Source organism: Pangasianodon hypophthalmus, chromosome 1 (assembly GCF_027358585.1).
Source record: "Pangasianodon hypophthalmus isolate fPanHyp1 chromosome 1, fPanHyp1.pri, whole genome shotgun sequence".
Lineage (NCBI taxonomy): Eukaryota > Metazoa > Chordata > Actinopteri > Siluriformes > Pangasiidae > Pangasianodon > Pangasianodon hypophthalmus.
Window position 1 is genome coordinate 34,883,267 of NC_069710.1, and position 15,000 is coordinate 34,898,266.

The window sequence follows — 15,000 nt, forward strand, 5'->3', positions numbered from 1 at the left end:
TCTAACTCCACCTGCCTCGGGTCCTTCACCTGTAGCTTCCGCAGAGTCCTGACACACACACACACACGTTACATACACACACACGTTACATACACACACACGTTACATACACACACACACACACACGTTACACAAACACACACACTACATCACATCTGTTACCTGTAGCACACAGAGAATGATATCACAGCTCACACTCATTATAAGTTTCACACCAGAACTGTGTTTGTCATTTGACCTCTGTGTGTGTGTGTGTGGGTGTGTGTGGGGGTGGGTGTGTGTGGGGGTGGGTGTGGGTGGGTGTTTGTGTGTGTGTGTGTGTGTGTGTGTGTTCACCTGTTCCTGTGTTGCAGGCTGATTAAATATTCATCCAGTTGCTCTTTTGCAGATTGCAGTTTTGCTGTATCACCCTTCCTGGCCTCCTACACACACACACACACACACACACACACACACACACACACACACACACACACGAGGTTATTTCAGTAGCTCTACTCAAACAGGATGAGATTTCCAGACGTGTGTGTTTAGAAAAGTTTAGAAGTGATGTGTGTGTAAATCACAGAGAGGGGCCTCGTCACGTATGCACATGCGTCACACACACACCTCAGGTTAACACACACACACACACACCTCAGGTTGACACACACACACACACACACCTCAGGCTAACACACACACACACACCTCAGGCTAACACACACACACACACCTCAGGCTAACACACACACACACACACACCTCAGGCTAACACACACACACCTCAGGTTAACACACACACACACCTCAGGTTAACACACACACACACACCACAGGTTAACACACACACACACACACACATACACCTCAGGTTAACACACACACACCTCAGGTTAACACACACACACACACACAAACCTCAGGCTAACACACACACACCTCAGGTTAACACACACACACCTCAGGTTAACACACACACACCTCAGGTTAACACACACACCTCAGGTTAACACACACACACACACCTCAGGTTAACACACACACACACCTCAGGTTAACACACACACACACACACACACCACAGGTTAACACACACACACACCACAGGTTAACACACACACACACACATACACCTCAGGTTAACACACACACACCTCAGGTTAACACACACACAAACCTCAGGTTAACACACACACGCCATGTTAAAACACACACCTCAGGTTAACACACACCTCAGGTTAACACACACCTCAGATTAACACACACACACACCTCAGATTAACACACACACACACAAACCTCAGGTTACCACACACACACCTCATGTTTAAACACACACCTCAGGTTAACACACACACCTCAGGTTAACACACACACACCTCAGGTTAACACACACACACCTCAGGTTAACACACACACCTCAGATTAACACACACACACAAATCTCAGGTTAACACACACACACCTCATGTTAAAACACACACCTCATGTTAACACACACACCTCAGGTTAACACACACACCTCAGGTTAACACACACACACACACACCTCAGGTTAACACACACACACACCTCAGGTTAACACACACACACAAACCTCAGGTTAACACACACACACAAACCTCAGGTTACCACACACACACAAACCTCAGGTTACCACACACACACAAACCTCAGGTTACCACACACACACACACACACACCTCAGGTTAACACACACACACAAACCTCAGGTTACCACACACACACACACACACACACACACCTCAGGTTAACACACACACACACACACCTCAGATTAACACACACACACAAACCTCAGATTAACACACACACACAAACCTCAGGTTACCACACACACACCTCATGTTAAAACACACACCTCATGTTAACACACACACACCTCAGGTTAACACACACACACCTCAGGTTAACACACACACACACACACCTCAGGTTAACACACACACACACCTCAGGTTAACACACACACACACACACACACACCTCAGGTTAACACACACACACACCTCAGATTAACACACACACACACACACACACACCTCAGGTTAACACACACACACACACACACACACCTCAGGTTAACACACACACCTCAGGTTAACACACACACACACCTCAGGTTAACACACACACACCTCAGGTTAACACACACACACACACACACACACAAACCTCAGGTTAAGACACACACACAAACCTCAGGTTACCACACACACACCTCATGTTAACACACACACACCTCAGGTTAACACACACACACCTCAGGTTAACACACACACCTCAGGTTAACACACACACCTCAGGTTAACACACACACACACACACACACACACCTCAGGTTAACACACACACTGATTGTCCTGATCTTTGATGTTATGTAAGCGCTTGTTGTAGGGGGCGTGGCCACGCTTGATCATTAGCAGGTCACATGACCATGACACGTTCTGTTATGGTCATCTGAAGTGAAAGTGAAAGTATTTCTGTATGAGCGCGGATCATCGTTTCCTCTCTGGTTTCAGAGGGAGGGAAAAAAAGGAAAGGAAAACTGTTTTTTTGTGCAGAACTGAACACTTTGTTAACACTAGGCTGAAACCCAAACCTCACAAAAGGCTTCCGCTGATTATTTTCACTGCAGGAACTCAACATTTTAGGCACCGTTTTGCCTTTTTAAGTACTTTACAGAAAGGTTTTACTCTGTATTGTTATAGGTTTGTGTTTAGCTCGGGAAATGCTTTACTCTGTATACTAACAGGAAAAGAAAGGGACTGATAGATTCTGAATCTACTCGTATAAGCAGTAAACACTCCTGTGAGTCGGTCAGGAAAAAAATAACGAGGAGTTTCGGGAGCCTTTTATCCAAATCCACTGTACGCGATGATGATGATGATGATAAAACCTTGGTTGATTTGTGTGTGTGTGTGTGTGTGTGTGTGTGTGGTATCAGTTAATCTGATAAAGTGTTTTATTTCTCTTATATTCCTGTTCTCGCTTACGTTATAGCAGCTATAAACAGTCGTTCCCCGACCGGCCTCTCTTTTTTCTGTCTTGAAGTTAATAAGACAAAAGAAACCACAGAGTCGATGAATATCTCACGGCTGTATGCTGGTCTGTGTTCTCCCCGGAAAGTCAAGACCAGATGACGGAAACAGTGTGGAGAAACAAAAAACTAAACTAAAATGTCTCCCTGTAGAAAGGCTGAAGAGCACAGATGAGGAAAAGGTCAGCTATGGAAAGGAGAGATTAAAAATATACTTTAAAAAAAGTAGAGAGAAAGGATTTAAAAGAAAAAAATAAATAAGAGAAGAGAGTCTTACGGAAAGCCTGCTGGTCCGTTAGCTCGAGCCTCCGCAGGACGGCGAGGCGAGCTGGAGACAGACAGGAAGAGACAGACAGGAAGACAAGAGGAAGACAGGATACGGGAGGAAGGAGGGAGAGAGAAGGAAGTGCTTATGTTTAGACACAATGTTTATCTGGGCAAGTGAGAAAGCTGTAAGGCATCAAACCAGCTGTCGCTCTCTCTCTCTCTCTCATTCCCTCTCTCACCTAGGTTGTATAAACTTACATAGAGAAGAAAAAAAAGAGAAACAGAGAGAGACTGAGAGAGAGAGAGATTGTGAAAGAGAGACAGACAGAGAGAGCAAGAAAGTGAGAGAGAGAGAGAGAGAGAGAGAGAGAGGGGGAGATAGAGAGAGAGACAGACAGAGAAAAAGAAAGACATAGAGAGAGAGAGACAGAAAGAAGGAGAGACAGATAGAAAAAAGGAGATAGACAGAGACAGAGAGAGGGAGACAGAGAGAGAGAGAGAGAGAGAGAGAGACTTGGACAGAGAGACAGAGAAAGAGAAACTGAGACAGAGACTGAGAGAGAGAGAGAGACTGAGACAGAGAGAGAGACTGAGAGACAGAGAGACGGAGACAGAGAGAGAGAGAGGCAGAGGCAGAGAGAGACAGAGACAGAGAGAGAGAGAGACATACTGTAGTGATCGAAATTCCGGCTCTTTTCACTGAGTCACATCATTTGACTCGACTCACCAATAAGAGTCGACTCTTTCGGCTCCCCAGCGGCTCACTGTCCATTTTAGGGGGAAAATGGCGAGGTTTTCTATATTTACGCTACCTGTAATGGCTCTTCTCTGCCTAACTACAACCGAATTAATTCATGAAGTCTTACTCTACCTCTTAATAAACAAAACAGCATTACTTTACTTCGCATTAAATACAATATATTTTAAACGATCGCAAAACGAGCACTGATCAACACAGTAAGCATTCCTGCACTCATGTTATTAATGTTATTGTGCTTCTCTGTCTGGGACACATTAAAACTCCGTGGCATTGAATGTAAATAAATACCTACATCTATTTAAAAAAAAAAGGCTCCTATATGAGAGTCGACTCAACTCAAAGAGCCGACTCAGTGAGTCGACTCGTTCGCAAACGATTCATCACTAACATTATGTAGGAGTGTGCAGCTGCAAAGTTATTTATATCAAGCAGATGATGATGATTCATCACATTAATTACCATTATTCCACCAAATACAATACTCACACTCTCTCTCACACACACACACACACACCCCGACTGATCCGGTGTTTATCCCCGGGTTTTCTCACCTCTCTGGGCCGGTCACACGCCCCTGCGCTCCGGAGCACACACACATGTCGAAGAAAGAAAATAAAAATTAGCTTCAATACAAGAACGACTTGATTCATCTTTGCTAGCACTCCACTAAAACACTTAGCACGTTTAGCAGCTCAGCGGAAAGAGAAGCAGCGGTGAAGCAGCTGCTAGCCGCAGATGTTTTAGAGCTCGCCGGGAGCGCGCTCCCTTTTCCCGCATGACGGGAAACTCTACACCGCGGCTCAGGTTTGGGCCTAGTTAGCAAACATAGCTATATACTGCCCCCAAAACGGACCTGCTAACTAACTACACAGTCTTACACGCGGATCTGAGCGTGCATTCACTTTATAATTATACAAACTGAATTATGAAGTAAAATGATCAAGAATTAGCATAAATTAATCATCTTGCTGAGCGAGTGATTCGGTGAACAGGACAGTGTTATTCTTACTGGCCTCCTCGCTTATAAATGCAGCGCGTTAACGCAAACCAAGCTCTTATTTCACTGCATAAATTATGTTTTACGTATTTTTGACAGTTTATTGTACATATAAAAGACCTCTGTGCTAATGAATCCGTTAACTCACAGTCCATGACATGAGTTTATCCGGAACGCCGCTCCGCACTAGCAGCCAAGTTCATGCTCACAAACCGCCTGTTGTTGACAGCTGGAGCCGGTAACCACGGAAACCCGCTGACCAATCACAGAGCGCATCACCTCTCTCTCAGCGTGGATTGGAAAATAGCGAGGGAGGGACGCTGACCAATCACCACACACGTTTCACCTCAGGCGGGAACTGGTAACCTTGGCAACCCACGAACCAATCACACAGCGCTGTATCTTACCCTTCGGGTGCATTGGTGAACAGGTGGCCAATCACAGAGCGCAGTTCCTCACAGGCTCGCGCGCTTCTCGCTAAGGCGGCAGCTGGAAACCGTGGCAACGCGCGAACCAATCACACAGCACTATTTCTCATATTCCCGTGCCGATGGTAACCACGGAAACGCACGACCCAATCACAGAGCGCTGTATCAACCACTTACACAGGATTGGTAGATAGGGAAACCGGTTGACCAATCACGTAGCGCAGCTCCTCACGGCCCCACGCGCCTCTCCCTCAGGCCGGAGCTGGTCACCAGGGAAGGTGGCTTGGTTAACAAGGAAACCCGCTGACCAATCACACATCAGTCTTTCCTCCTAGCCACGCCCACTCCTCTGGCGACTGTCTTGTTTTAAGTGCATGAAATCTTGTTTGTTTTTGTCAGACATAACGCATAAAAGCAATTTAATTCATATTTCTCTCAGATATAAACACCCAGCTTGTCCACTAAGTGTCGTGAATAAACACAGAATTACACAAATAAATGAATAAATAAATGGAGTTGACGCTTTGTGTGGTCCACTGCCCAATTTCACACGTTTTTATTAGTTATAAATTGTAGCATCTTTATATAAAACCAGACAAAAGGAATCAGAAATGAAATCACCGCAAGGGAAAAACTGTAAACCGCAAAAAAAGTCACAGCAGATAAAATAACCTTCAACTGCAAATTAATTTACAGAGAGAGAGAGAGAGAGAGGTAAAGAGAGAGAGAGAGAAAGGGTGAGGGTGTGAGAGAGAGAGAGAAAGGGTGTGAGAGAGAGAGAAAAAGGGTGAGGGTGTGAGAGAGAGAGAGAAAGGGTGTGAGAGAGAGAGAGAAAGGGTGAGGGTGTGAGAGAGAGAGAGAAAGGGTGTGAGAGAGAGAGAGAAAGGGTGTGAGAGAGAGAGAGAAAGGGTGAGGGTGTGAGAGAGATAGAGAAAGGGTGTGAGAGAGAGAGAGAAAGGGTGAGGGTGTGAGAGAGAGAGAGAAAGGGTGTGAGAGAGAGAGAGGAAGGGTGAGGGTGTGAGAGAGAGAGAGAAAGGGTGTGAGAGAGAGAGAGGAAGGGTGAGGGTGTGAGAGAGAGAGAGAAAGGGTGAGAGAGAGAGATGGGGTGAGAGAGAGGGTGAGAGAGAGAAAGGGTGAGAAAGAGAGAGAGTAAGACGGGGAGAGACAGAGGTAAAGAGAGAGAGAGAGATGGGGAGAGACAGAGGTAAAGAGAGAGAGAGTGAGACAGGGAGAGAGAGCGAGAGGGGAGAGTTAAAGAGAGAGAGGGAGAGGGAGAGTGAGAGAGGTAAAGAGAGACAGAAGGAGAGACATGGGGAGGGAGATGGTAAAGAGAAAGAGGGAGAGAGAGAGGGAGAGAGAAAGGGAGAGAGGTAAAGACGGAGAGGGAGAGAGGGGAGAGGTAAAAAGAGAGAGAGACAGGGTGAGAGAGGTGAGGGAGAAAGAGAGAGAGAGAGAGAGAGAGAGAGAGAGAGAGAGAGACAGAGGGTAAGAGAGAGAGGGAAAGAGCAAGAGAAAAAGAGACAGGGAGAGGGGGGGAGGTAAAGAGAGAGAGAGATGGGGAGGGAGAGATAGAGAGGGAGAGAGAGGGAGATAAAGAGAGATAAAGAGAGAGGGAGAGAGAGGGAGAGAGAGATAAAGAGAGAGAGAGAGAGATAAAGAGAGAGAGAGAGGGAGAGAGTGTATTTCTGATAATAGCGAGTAAAGGTGTAGGCGCTGTGTGCTGGAGTTAACCGTTAAAGCCCTGCCCTGATCTCTCTCCCTCATCCTGACATCATTTTGTGGATATGGAACAGATTTCCCTTCTTCTATAAGCAACAAAAAGTCAAAGGTCGCACTGCTGCCATGGCAACACACGTCTGGGACGCGTCTGGTGTTTGGTGTGACTTATGAATATTTAAGAACAATTTTTAAAAATTGAAAGAAATAAAAACAATAACTTAAATAGAAGTGCTAAAAAACACAATTTAGTTTTTTTGGAGCCCTTTCAATAAAATAACTCGGGGGGAGTAATAAGGACGTCCGTTTATGTTACAATGAAGCCTAAAAATATAAAATGACCATCGGCGTCGTCAGGTCATCACGGATAAAGTAAGGGTTCTGGGTATAATACTCTCCACATCCATCCCAGTGCTTCACAGTTTCCCATCATGCCGTGCTGTGCCGCGCCGTGCTGTGCTTAGGGCCCGTGCCAGGTGGTTAGCAGTTCTGGCCCTGCGTTTTCCTGCACTTTCAGGGACTCTGTGTTCTCCTGTACGCTCCCAGCCCGGTGTTTCTTTCCCATCATGCCGTGGGCTCGGGCTCAGCGGCGAAGTCCGTGTTCCCGCCCCCTCCCCCTCCCCCTGTCTCTCGCTGCTCCTGTTCCCTCCTGCGCCGGTCGTTCTCCCACTCCACGAAGGAGTCGAAGAGGCTGGGCCAGGCCTCGTCCTCGCTGTAGTTGCTCAGGTCGGGCCCGACGCTCTGCGTGAAGTTGAGGAACATGTTCCACGTGTCGCGCGAGATGCCGCGCACGCCGCATGGGTTTTCTGACAGGAAGTGGAGCCAGCGCTCGAGCACGGGCGGCGTGTCCAGAGTGAACACCAGCCTCCAGAGGGCGATGGCAATGCAGCGCTGTAGCGAGCGCTGGCCCTCGCCGCAGTCCAGCCCGAACTGGAACGTGAAGCGATACAAGTCCTTAAAATTCTCCTCAGAGCGACAGTCGTCTAACATGGCTGAGAAACGCTGAGAGATCCCCTGCACCGAGTCGGCATGGATCGCCTTACAGCCCTCCATGAACTCGTGTCTACAGAGAGACACAGAGAAAGAGAAAGAGAGAGAGAGAGAGAGAGGGATAAAGAACTGGAGTACTTAAAAAAAAAAAAAAAAAAAAAAAAAAAGATTCTTTACAAAATCCGAAATAAACTAGAATTTATTTCCAGATTTAAAAGGTTCAATGAGGTGTTTAGCAATGCAGTGTTAATTGTAAAGTGACATCAGTATCTGGACTTGAATACTAATTAAAACCTAGTTTATGGACACACACACACACACACACACACACACACACACACGTATTGATCCCTCACCTTGTGAACTTGCACATGGTCGCAGCCTGAAACTTCCAGGCAAGCACCAGCACCTTGAACTCGGCCGGGTCCACGTGCAGGTCGTTACAAAAACGCTCCATCCCTTCTTCCAAGATGGCGTCCTCATGCTCGTCCTTATAACACATAAACATCTCCTCTATCCGAGCCAGAGAAAGCCCCTCCCCATCCGGCGCAGTCTCCTCCCTCCTCACATCAGAAAGGGGCGTGGTCGCAGAGGTGTCCGTGGTAACCTCTGGTGACTTGGTGCCGTTGACATCGGCAGGAAACTTGGCCTCCTCTTTGGGCCCACCTCCTCCTCCTCCTCCACTTCCTTTTTTGCCATGGGACTTCCCAGCATCCTTTTCACCACTTTTGCTGCCCAGAGAGGATGTGGGGTTTTTACATTTAGTCACACACTGGCCCATGGCGTCCTCACTCTCTCTCTCCTCCTGTCTCTCTTTTCCTCTTTATCACGCCTTCTCCTTCCTGACTCTCCTCCTCAGGCCCGCTCGGCTCCGGCTGAACGCCACCTGACAGCGGTCACCATGCCCTAAAGAATAACATGGAGAAAAAAACTCAGTTACTGTGTTTCATAAAATCAGAACCAGCCACGATGCCCCACCAAATCAGAACCAATCACCGTGCCCAATCAGAACCAGTCAGCGTTCCCATACCGAATCAGAATCAGTCGGCGTTCACATACCGAATCAAAATCTGTCGGCGTTCCCTACCAAATCAGAATCAGTCAGCGTTCCCTACCAAATCAGAACCAGTCAGCGTTCCCTACCAAATCAGAATCATTCAGCATTCACTACCGATTCAGAGTCAGTCAGCGTTCCCTACCAAATCAGAACCAGTCACGATATCCCACCGAATCAGGATCAGTCAGCGTTCCCTACCGAATCCGAATCAGTCAGCGTCCCATACTGGATCAGGATCAGTCAGCATTCCCTACCGAATCCGAATCAGTCAGCGTCCCACACCGGATCAGAGTCAGTCAGCGTTCCCATACCGAATCCGAATCAGTCAGCATTCCCTACCGAATCCGAATCAGTCAGTGTCCCAAACTGGATCAGGATCAGTCAGCATTCCCTACCGAATCCGAATCAGTCAGCGTCCCACACCGGATCAGAGTCAGTCGGCGTTCCCATATCGAATCAGAACCAGTCAGCATTCCCTACCGAATCAGTCACCATGCCGTACTGAACCTGAACGAGTTGCCATGACCTTCTGAATATGAATCAGTCAGCATGCTACTAAAAATCAAAATTATATAATAAATTGTGAAGCTCTAACAATCATGTCCTACTGATCCAGAGCTGTGTTTTTATGTTTTTAATTTAATTGGTCATATTTGAACCATCTCTAACTAAATATAAACTAATTCTAGCCTTGCTAACAGGACTACCTGTCTCTAGTTTATCCTGATCGGCCCATCTACACAACAGGTGCAATGATACTGTCGAAGGGAAGTCGTATGGGACAGCTCTATACTATAAATAAACAGAGAAGTGGCCACGAGCAGTCCTTGTCAGAGTAGTGCTAAATCACACATGCGTGATGTAATTATGAGAATGAGTCACAGGGCGGGGTCGGTGGTGTGGCTGGATAACGATTCACACTTGGCTGTGACTGGTGATTAGGTGCGTATTGTGCAATAGAAACACTCCCTCATGTGTTTCAACACTCCAGCAGGGCTGAGTCAAAGGCGATGGGTTTGGTTAGATTCCTCAAAACATTCGTCTACTCTGAGGAACTTCATCAGCTTTGATGGGAAACAAATGGAGAAACATCTCACCACTATAGCAACATGAGGCCAGTGAGTCAGCCAGGCATGACCTGCAGCACCGAGAACCTCCACACATAGTGTAAACTCAATCATCCAACCCTTAAAATTAAATCAGAGAGTCAGATTAATCACCAGACGTTAAAGAATCAGAGGCTCCGTTCACACCTGGCGTTAACAGGTGGTTAACTTATCGGATGGTAAGTGGACCAGTGTGAACAGGGTCAAATGTGGCTCGAAGATGCATTGCGTAACATACGGAGGAGGTCATATGGGATGCATATGGCTGTCCAGGACAGCAACCAAGGACCAACTAATCTCCTTTGCCCTCGTTGGAAAATATGTAATCATAGCGAGACTGTTTGGAAATCACGCTGAACCATAAAGCTCTCTGCCGCTACGCGACGCCAGAGTCAGATTCCGAAATAATATCTCAACAGATCAGAATCCAAGAGTCAGATTTAGTCACCATCTTAATACATCAGAGATTCATGTTTAGTGTCTACAGATTACATTAAGCGGAATCTGATAGACAGTCACCAGACCCTAATGAATCAGAATCAGAGAATCGATCGCAATGTCCTACAGAATCAGAACCAGAGAGTCGGAATCAATCACAACGTCCTACTGAATCATAACTAAAGAGTCAGAATCGATTCCAACATCCTACTGAATCAGAACCAAAGAGTAGGAATCAGTTGCCATATACTACTGACTCGGAACCAAGGAGTCAGAATCGATCGCAGCGTCCTACTGAATCAGAACCAGAGAGTCAGAATCAATCGCAACGTCCTACTGAGTCAGAACTAAAGAGTCAGAATCGATCGCAGCGTCCTACTGAATCAGAACCAGAGAGTCAGAATCAATCGCAATATCCAACTGAATGAGAACTAAAGATTCAGAATCAATCAGAACGTCCTACTGAATCAGAACCAGAGAGTCAGAATCAATCGCAACATCCTACTGAGTCAGAACTAAAGAGTCAGAATCGATCGCAGCGTCCTACTGAATCAGAACCAGAGAGTCAGAATCAATCGCAATATCCAACTGAATGAGAACTAAAGATTCAGAATCAATCAGAACGTCCTACTGAATCAGAACCAAAGAGTCAGAATCGATAGCAGCGTACTACTGAATCAGAACCAGAGAATCAGAATCGATCGCAACGTCCTACTGAGTCAGAACTAAAGAGTCAGAATCGATCGCAACGTCCTACTGAATCAGAACCAAAGAGTCAGAATCGATCTCAAGGTCCTACTGAATCAGAACCAGAGAATCAGAATCAATCGCAACGTCCTACTGAGTCAGAACTAAAGAGTCGGAATCAATCGGAACGTCCTACTGAATCAGAACCAAGGAGTTGGAATCGTTTGCAATGTCCTACTGAATCAGAACCAGAGAGTCAGAATTGATCGCAAGGTCCTACTGGACCAGAACGAGAGAATCAGAATCGATCGCAGCATCCTACTGAATCAGAACCAGAGAGTCAGAAACGATCGCAATGTCCAACTAAATCAGAACCGGACAATCAGAATCAGTCTCCACATCCTATTGGAATCAGTCACCATACCCTACTGAATCAGAGAGCTGTGTTGCTAACAGGACCACTCGTCTCTTTATCCTGATTGGCTGAGGAGAAGTGTCACTCCCAGCTGTTAAATCATTCACATCAGCATGGAAGCTCCCGCACAAACAGTATGGAGCGATCACTGAGACTCACCCGAGCGTCGGAGCTGAGGACAGTGGTGTCATCTGAGAGAGGTCCATCGCCCAGAAGCCAGCATCCGTTAACCTGAGAGACAGAGAGAGACCAGATGTTTAACTTTATATCACCACCATCTTGTGTTCAAAAGATCAAAAACATTTTCATCTACCAGTAATTCAAAACATATTCAGAGTTTAAAAAGCCCATAATTAACCTTCACACTTTTGTATCATGACTCTTTTCGTTTCTTTCATGATTTCTAGCTTCTCTATTTCCAGGTTCCACGTTTGTTTCCATACTTCCACGGTCTAAAACCCTTCTCACTCTATCTTCTCACCTTCCCTTCCTACCGTTCTAATAACAGGTGACTTCTACTGACTCCACCCCTTCCACCTTTATATCAGTAAACAATCACAAACAAATCATTAAAGCAAAGTTCAACTTAACATTATTTATTTTCTTTCATAAAACATGATTTAAACACAAATTGTCGAAAGTACTCAAAAAAAAACACACACACACAAACAAAAAAAATGGCTCCAGCAGTGCGAACCTGAACGACGTGTGGTTAGTGACACAGCCGACATTACGAAACGTTCCTCTGCAGAGTAACTCGCAATAACGAAATTCCCCCGTCTCACATCCTGCAGCTTTAACCAGTTCAGCTGTGTGTGTGTGTGTGTGTGTTAATGGACTCGAGAGAAAAGTCTGTGACGGGTTACGCTGTCAATCACATGATCTCCCTCTCTCTCTCTCTCTCTCTCTCAGAATAACATCGAGCACATTTCACGTCTGTGATATGAGAGTTTTTTTTTTTTTAATTTGTAACAATAACCGTATTGACGTTCTGCAAAACAAAAGTTTTGATTAGGTGTGTTACGTGTTTTAAGCGTAACGTGACTCCCGGCGCTGCTACACTCCCTGATGATGTAACCGTACTCGTTTACTAGGTGGATTCATTTAGTGTCACACGGCTCGGAGATGAGTGCTGCATTATACGCAGCGTTAGATAAGAAGAATAATCATAATCATCTCTGTGTGTGTGTGTGTGTGTGTTACTGCACTCATTAGTGCGTCACGTGTTATCACACTACGCTAGGGAACGCTTCTTATCCTCGCCGGCTGGGTTTCCGGGTCAAACCGAGACTCTGAGCGGCACGCCGGAGCCGTCACCTTCCCTGGAGCTCGGTCACGGCTTTATCACGCGCCCTCTTTGCTCGGGAACGTCGTGCTTATCTTTATCAACATTATTATCACCTGCAAGAGCGGCTTTACTACTGAATCAAGCTGTGAGAAGGGTGTGTGTGTGTGTGTGTGTGTGTGTGTGTTTAATAAAACTCTGTTGATCTGTAATGAGGGACGACTCACTCTGGGCATGTCAGGGCAAAACACCAAGCGCACACACACACAAGCTCGCGCACTCACTCACACAAACATACATATGAGGAACACACACACATACGCATGCACGCACACACGTACCAAACACACATACACACACACGATTCACAGAGTTGTAGACACACATATCGCAAACGCACACATACTGTATCACCTGCACACATGCACGCAAACATGCAGACACACACATGCACACATATGCATATACAGAAGCACAGCAAGATACACACACACGCACAGGAGCACTCACACACACACCAAAGCGTGCATGCAAACACACTCACACACACACACACCAAAGCGCGCATGCAAACACACACGCACACACACACACAACAAAGCGCGCACGAAACACACGCACACACACCAAAGTGTGCACACACACACACACACACACACACACAGTGAAGCAGTGGTAGCTCAGTGGTTGAGATGGTGGACAACTGAGGGGAAGGTTGTGAGTTTAAATCCCAGCAGTGAAAATGTGCTGCTCTGCTACGGCCCTTAATCCTCAACTGCTCAGCTGCAGTAATGAGAGAAACGCAAGTGGCTCTGGATAACGACTGGACGTGTGCTGTAATAACTGCTGTAATAAGCGCTGTAATAACTGCTGTAATAAGCGCTGTAATAAGCGCTCTAATAAGCGCTCTAATAACTGCTCTAATAAGCACTGTAATAACTGCTGTAATAAGCGCTCTAATAAGAGCTGTAATAACTGCTGTAATAACTGCTCTGATAAGCGCTGTAATAACTGCTGTAATAAGCGCAGTAATAACTGCCGTAATAACTGCTGTAATAAGCGCCGTAATAACTGCTGTAGTAAGCGCCGTAATAACTGCTGTAGTAAGCGCCGTAATAACTGCTGTAGTAAGCGCTGTAATAACTGCTGTAGTAAGCGCTGTGATAACTGCTGTAGTAAGCGCTGTAATAACTGCTGTAGTAAGCGCTGTGATAACTGCTGTAGTAAGCGCTGTGATAACTGCTGTAGTAAGCGCTGTGATAACTGCTGTAGTAAGCGCTGTAATAACTGCTGTAGTAAGCGCTGTGATAACTGCTGTAGTAAGCGCTCTAATAAGCGCTGTAATAACTGCCGTAATAACTGCTGTAATAACTGCTGTAATAAGCGCTGTAATAAGCACTGTAATAAGCGCTGTAATAAGCGCTGTAATAACTGCTCTAATAACTGCTGTAATAACTGCTGTAATAAGCGCTGTAATAACTGCTGTAGTAAGCGCTCTAATAAGCGCTGTAATAACTGCTGTAATAACTGCTGTAATAAGCGCTGTAATAACTGCTGTAATAACTGCTGTAATAACTGCTGTAATAAGCGCTGTAATAACTGCTGTAATAACTGCTGTAATAAGCGCTGTAATAACTGCTGTAATAACTGCTGTAATAACTGCTCTAATAAGCACTGTAATAAAATATTACTCCTAACCTATAAAGCATTAAACGGTCTCACTCTGCAGTATTTAAGCGATATGTTAGTACCTTACGTTCCGCTGCGCCTACTTCGCTCTAAGGATGCAGGCTGTCTATCAGTACCACGCG

At 45.9% G+C, this 15,000-nt stretch overlaps 2 protein-coding genes across 4 annotated transcripts in view; both read right to left on the reverse strand.

The window, feature by feature from the left end:
- LOC113524644 (katanin-interacting protein) overlaps positions 1-5,883 on the reverse strand; it is a 27,130-nt gene extending 21,247 nt beyond the window's left edge. Inside the window, exons 1-4 of one of the 3 annotated variants that reach the window (XR_008302038.1) lie at positions 5,216-5,883; positions 4,622-4,644; positions 337-422; positions 1-48 (exon numbers count right to left, since the gene is read on the reverse strand). The exon at positions 1-48 is cut by the window's left edge and continues 104 nt beyond it. Coding sequence is in view for 2 of the 3 variants with exons in the window: in XM_053235630.1 (XP_053091605.1) it covers positions 1-48; positions 337-422; positions 4,622-4,644; positions 5,216-5,222 (164 nt within the window). In the remaining variant the exon portion in view is untranslated. The remainder of the gene's footprint in view (positions 49-336; positions 423-4,621; positions 4,645-5,215) is intronic. The other 2 variants (XM_053235630.1, XM_053235629.1) reach the window with 2 other exon arrangements.
- A 135-nt stretch (positions 5,884-6,018) lies between these two features.
- Positions 6,019-15,000, reverse strand: part of dcun1d3 (defective in cullin neddylation 1 domain containing 3) — an 18,780-nt gene continuing 9,798 nt past the window's right edge. The window contains exons 2-4 of the mRNA XM_053235635.1: positions 12,064-12,135; positions 8,558-9,107; positions 6,019-8,274 (exon numbers count right to left, since the gene is read on the reverse strand). Of these exons, the coding sequence (XP_053091610.1) occupies positions 7,776-8,274; positions 8,558-8,982 (924 nt within the window). The 5' untranslated portion in view covers positions 8,983-9,107; positions 12,064-12,135 and the 3' untranslated portion in view covers positions 6,019-7,775. The remainder of the gene's footprint in view (positions 8,275-8,557; positions 9,108-12,063; positions 12,136-15,000) is intronic.